At 43.6% G+C, this 6,522-nt stretch overlaps 1 protein-coding gene across 1 annotated transcript; it reads right to left on the bottom strand.

Moving 5' to 3' along the window:
• Positions 1-301: 301 nt before the first annotated feature.
• Positions 302-2,322, bottom strand: LOC311128835 (protein associated with UVRAG as autophagy enhancer-like; the record flags this gene model as incomplete). The annotated part of the gene is given in 6 exon segments (XM_084161060.1): positions 302-403; positions 553-685; positions 998-1,059; positions 1,475-1,681; positions 1,683-1,703; positions 2,257-2,322. Coding segments are annotated over 6 exon segments (591 nt in total).
• Positions 2,323-6,522: the final 4,200 nt, after the last annotated feature.

Here is a 6,522-nt window from a genome sequence, read left to right as displayed (position 1 = left end):
TACATTTTAATGCAGAGCATTTTATTATTTGGAATACTCTGTGTCCAGATTACGATTCAAGAGATAAAAATGTGTAACAATGGTAGGATGTTTTCCCACACTTCCAACATGTATTCTAGAGACAGAATGTGTCCATCAACTTTTTTCTAGATTGGATCCATACACATTTATGGGACTCCTCATCTCTGAAGCAGTCTTTTGGGAACAGGCCTTGCACTCTAGAAGGAGAGATATGCATCATTACCAAAATGTGGATTCTACAAAGTCAAGGTAAAGACTGGACTGTCTTTGTCTGATGAGATTAACTATTACCTTTGCAGCGTGTGCCCGTCTCGCTCTGGAAAGGAAAGAGCACATCCTTCTGCTTGCAGAACTCACAGATGAAGCCTCTGTCCAGGCAGACCTGGGGTTAAACACAGCAGATCATAGTCTCTAACATTGACAACTGCATAACTACTGAGGTCATGGGTCAATAAAAAAGAATAGAACAGAATAGAATAGGCATGTGTCTGTTGCTCTGCTCTCATGTCATTGGGCAACTGGCAGTTTTACCTGACAGCTCTCCACGTGGGCGATGGCCACCCGGAGAACGGCCCTGGTCAGCTGGTCAGCGGCACCATGCATGGAGATCAGTTGTGGCTCCTGTGTCAGGTGATCAGGAAGCTGCTCAAACTCCCTCAGGACCCTAAGCATGAGAGAGAGAGGGGGTGAAATAAATAACTTTGTCAAGGAACAAGACTTTTGGCTATTTAGAATAAACCTAAAACAATCCCCAGGTTAGATCATAACACATTTTTCTTAACTTTCATCTGTACAGCGAGTTATGGCTTAAACAATTAATACTGGAAGGTTGCCGTCTGCAACCAACAGCCAACAGATTGATGCAGTTTAGCCCAAAATAAGACGAAAAGTGCCTTGTGTGATGAAGATGTTGGCATGAGAAAAGAGAGTGTGTGAGAGCGAGGAGAAGAGATGAGCATTAAGTGGATGTCTTTACCCCTCAGATAATCTGCATGCTGTCAGCAGCCTCTTAATACCTAGCAGTCGCTCATGCAGATCCTTGGGAGGGGAGTAGAGAGTGTTGATGAAATCAGTATGTGTGTGAGGTCTCGACCCTCTGCAACATTCCCTGCATGGTGCCACTGAAGATTAGGAGAACTAATCAAAGACACAGACTCATCCACATTCTCCCAGTGACTCTGAGATCCTTCTCCTGAGTTTCCTCTTCATACAGACATGAACCCCCAGACACTGCTGGAAAAGAGGATTCACTGCTGCTGTAAAACTGATCCCAGACCATATCTCTCATGGTCAATAAACCTGCAGCTGTTAGCTTGAACCTAAACCACTGACCACAGATCTGCCCAGTTTCTATTCTCAGTCGACACAGCACTCAAGCACAATCATCAGAACTGACCCCAGACCAGCTGAAATCTTGTATACAGTACCTCAGCTCTTACAGTAGTCTACTCAGCCTGAACCTCTCCAACTCTCGCATCCTGCTGTAGAGGGTCTTGCCAACACAGGTCAGGTCGAAGAGAGGCTGGTGCCACACAGAGTCTAGCAGCTGCTTGGAGAAGTCACTGACCAGGTACCTACCAATGTCCCACTGGTTCTGCACCCGGCCCGGGATCACAGACTCAGCGCCATCATGGCAATAGTCACAGAAGTACCTGCTTAGGGTATTCACAGTAGTGCAGCTTCTTGGGGCATGAGAACAATGTGATTGTCTAGGTGGACTAATATTAATCTAATGTGCACTGTAAATCCTTTTGGAAAAGCAGTAGATCATACTGTAGGGATTATGTATGGTGTATGGTGGTGTTTCAGAACTGAATCCACCAGGTGGAGTAGAAAGGCTGCAATCAAGCAGTTAAACTTGGATCTTCAACAACATAATTCACACCTTATCTCGTAGCAGACAAGCAGGCCTCTGTCAGTGCAAGCCCAGCAGTGTGTTTGACTGTGTGCAGAGTGTTTGTGTGTGTGTGTTCCTTTCAATGGTAATATATGGCTGCACAGGGGAGGTGCTGGGAGGCAGCAACCTCACTGCGCCTGGGTAGGAGACAGAATTAAGAGGAAAATTGATAAACAGACTGTTATTCTAAATTGATACACATTGAAATAAAGAGAACTGTACAGAGAGTGGAGGGGAGTAATACCATGACATAATGAGAATCATGTTCAACTTGTGCACACGCCCATTCCCTGTAGGAATAGTCCCCATCAGTGAAGTCAGTGTGACACTAAACTGACCTCTGGGCGTGGTGGACGCTGAAGTTGATCTGGAACCAGGGCTGGACCCAGCTCAGTGCCCCTCATCCTGGTCCTCTCTCTGTCTGAGCTCCTCACTCAGATTGAGATGGGCCTCACTCACCATCGAAACCCCACCAGGAAGCTGGGGATTGAGGGGGACAATCAGTACAATTGTATCATTGATTGGGATACACTCTTCCTGTCTGATGTAAACATCCTATTGAAGTCATTTCCATCTCACAGTCCTTCGTCACATGTAAGTGACAATATTTCACAAATGTACTCTACATTTCTGCAATTCTCCAGCTAGCCCTAATAAAACTGTGACCTTCAGGAGGCTGAAGAAATTTGGCTTGGCCCTTTAAGACCCTCACTAACTTCTACAGATGCACCATTGAGGGCATCCTGTCGGGCTGTATCTCACCGCTTGGTATGGCAACTGCATCGAACGCAACCGCAGGGCTCTCCAGAGGGTGGTGCAGTCTGCCCAATGCATCACCGGGGGCACACTGCCTGTCCTCCAGGACATCTACAGCACCCGGTGTCACAGGAAGGCCAAGAAAATCATCAAGGACCTCAGCCACCCGAGCCAAGGCCTGTTCACCTCGCTACCATCCAGAAGGCGAGGTCAGTACAGCATCAAAGCTGGGACCGAGAGACTGAAAAACAGCTTCAATCTCAAGGCCATCAGACTGTTAAATAGTCACCACTAGCTGGTACCCTGCCCTGAACTTTAGTCACTGTCACTAACCGGCTACCACCCTGTGATGAGGAGTGAATCACGGTGTCAGGCGCAGGAGGTAAAACACCAAAATCCAGAGTTTATTCAGTGAACAATCACTCACAAAGGACAAGGGGGCAGAGGGAACACTTATACACAGACTAATGAGGGAATGAGTACCAGGTGTGTGTGATTGACAAGACAAATGGAGTGGTAGTGGCTAGGAAGCCAGTGACGACAAACGCCAAAACCTGCCCAAGCAAGGAGGAGGGGCAGCCTTGGCTGAATTCGTGACACACCCGGTTACTCTACCATGCACCTTAGAGGCTGCTGCCCTACGTACATAGTCATGGAACACTGGTCACTTTTATAATGGAACACTAGTCACTTTAATACTGTTTACATTTACCAGACGCTCTTATCCAGAGCGACTTATAGTTAGTGAGTGCATACATTATTTATTTTTTCATACTGGCCCCCCGTGGGAATCGAACCCACAACCCTGCTCTACCAACTGAGCTACATCCCTGCCAGCCATTCCCTCCCCTACCCTGGGCCAATTGTGCGCCGCCCCATGGGTCTCCCGGTCACGGCCAGCTACAACAGAGCCTGGATTCGAACCAGGATCTCTAGTGGCACAGCTAGCACTGCGATGCAGTGCCTTAGACCACTGCGCCACTCGGGAGTCGATTTACCCACTTCATATGTATATACTGTATTCTAGTCAAGGCCATCCTATTTAACTATTGCTGTACATATACTATTCTATCCTACGTATTCTTCAGATATACAACATATTCTATCCATATACTATCCATATTGTCTATACATCCCATCACATACTGTATATATATTTATACTCAGGACTCCGACATTGCTTGTCCTAATATTTCTATATTTCTTAATTCCATTATTTTACTTTTTAGATTAATGTGTATTGTTGTATATTGTTAGATATTACTGCACTGTTGGAGCTAGGAACACAAGTATTTCGCTACACCTGCAGTAACATCTGCTAAATATGTGTATGTGATTAATAACATTTGATTTGATTTGATTGGACGTAACTCTGTTTTGTGTGTTTGACAGCAGGGGGACATTTTGTAACCACAGTGATTCTCACTTCCTGCAGCAAGGTCCTGATGCTCTGATGGCTGTGTTTCAGCTCCTGTGTGGGAAACTACTGTAATCAGTTGGGCGATTTGGAAAGCCATAGTCAGTCAATCAACAATTTAATAATACTCATAGGAAAGGTTTTCATCTTTAGCTCAAAATTAATGAAAAACACCACAGCACAGTTGAAAAATACACTACACGATTGTTACGCGCTATGCGCTTCAGCACTCGGCGGTCCCGTTCTGTGAGCTTGTGTGGCCTACCACTTCGCAGCTGAGCCGTTGTTGCTCCTAGACGTTTCCACTTCACAATAACAGCACTTACAGTTGCCCGGGGCAGTTCTAGCAGGGCAGAAATTTGACGAACTAACTTATTGGAAAGGTGGCATCCAATGACGGTGCCACGTTGAAAGTCACTGAGCTCTTCAGTAAGGCCATTCTACTGCCAATGTTTGTCAATGGAGATTGCATGGCTGTGTGCTCAATTTTATACACCTGTCAGCAACTAATTTGAAGGGGTGTCCACATACTTTAGTGTATATATATATATATATATACACGCTACCGGTCAAAAGTTTTAGAACACCTACTCATTCAAGGGTTTTTCTTTATTTTTACTATTTTTTACATTGTAGAATAATAGTGAAGACATCAAAACCCTGAAATAACACATATGGAATCATGTAGTAACAGAAAAGTGTTAAACAAATCAAAATATATTTTATATTTTAGATTGTTCAAATAGCCACCCTTTGCCTTGATGACAGCTTTGCACACTCTTGGCATTATCTCAACCAGCTTCACCTGGAATGCTTTTCCAACAATCTTGAAGGAGTTCCCACATATGCTGAGCACATATGCTTTTCCTTCACTCCGCAGTCCGACTCATCCCAAACCATCTCAATTTGGTTGAGGTCGGGGGATTGTGGAGGCCAGGTCATCTGATGCAGCACTCCATCACTCTCCTTCTTGGTAAAATAGCCCTTACACAGCCTGGAGGTGTGTTGGGTCATTGTCCTGTTGAAAAACAAATGATAGTCTGACTAAGCCCAAACCAGATGGGATGGCATATCGGTGTAGAATGTTGTGGTAGCCATGCTGGTTAAGTGTGCCTTGAATTCTAAATAAATCACAGACAGTGTCACCAGCAAAGCACCACCACACCATAACACCTCCTTCTTATTGGTGTCCTTTAGTAGTGGTTTCCTTGCAGCAATTTGACCATGAAGGCCTGATTCACACAGTCTCCTCTGAACAGTTGATGTTGAGATGTATCTGTTACTTGAACTCTGTGAAGCATGTATTTGGGCTGCAATTTCTGAGGCTGGTAACTCTAATGAACTTATCCTCTGCAGCAGAGGTAACTCTGGGTCTTCCATTCCTATGACGTTCCTCATGAGTCAATTTCATCATAGCGCTTGATGGTTTTTGCGACTGCACTTGAAGAAACTTTCAAAGATGTTGAAATGGTCCGTATTGACTAACCTTCATGTCTTAAAGTAATGATGGATTGTCGTTTCTCTTTGCTTATTTGAGCTGTTCTTGCCATAATATGGACATGGTCTTTTACCAAACAGGGCTATCTTCTGTATACCCCCCTACCTTGTCACAACACAATTGATGGGGTCAAACGCATTAAGAAGGAAATAAATTCCACAAATTAACTTTTAGGAAGACACACCTGTTAATTGAAATGCATTGCCTCATGAAGCTGGTTGAGAGAATGCCAAGAGTGTGCAAAGCTGTCATCAAGGCAAAGGGTGGCTATTTGAAGAATCTCAAATATAAAATATATTTTGATTTGTTTAACACTTCTTTGGTTATTACATGATTCCATGTGTGTTATTTCATAGACGTCTGCACTATTATTCTACAATATAGAAAATAGTAAAAATAAAGAAAAACCCTTGAATGAGTAGGAGTTCTAAAACTTTTGACCGGTAGTTTATATATATATGTCTTTGTCATGTGAATGCTGTATATAAAAGTACCATGTATGTAAAATATATATGTAAAATGTATATGTAACAAAAAAGCTGTAAAAACAAAAAAAGCTATTTTTGTCCTCTTTTTATTTATTTATTTTATTTCACCTTTATTTAACCAGGTAAGCCAGTTGAGAACAAGTTCTCATATACAACTGTGATCTGGCCAAGATAAAGCAAAGCAGTGCGATAAAAACAACAACAACACAGAGTTACACATGGGATAAAACAAAACATACAGTCAGTAACACAATATAAAATCTATATACTCAGTTGGCTCAGTTCTAGGCCCTCTCCTTTTCTCCCTATACACCAAGTCACTTGGCTCTGTCATATCCTCACATGGCCTCTCCTATCATTGCTACGCTGACGATACACAACTAATCTTCTCCTTTCCCCCTTCTGATAACCAGGTGGCGAATCGCATCTCTGCATGTCTGGCAGA

The sequence above is a fragment of the Coregonus lavaretus genome (genome assembly GCF_964263955.1).
Source record: "Coregonus lavaretus genome assembly, chromosome: 5".
In the NCBI taxonomy this organism is placed as follows: domain Eukaryota; kingdom Metazoa; phylum Chordata; class Actinopteri; order Salmoniformes; family Salmonidae; genus Coregonus; species Coregonus lavaretus.
The sequence above is the reverse complement of the archived record's forward strand: the minus strand, read 5'-3'. Positions and strand labels throughout refer to the sequence as shown.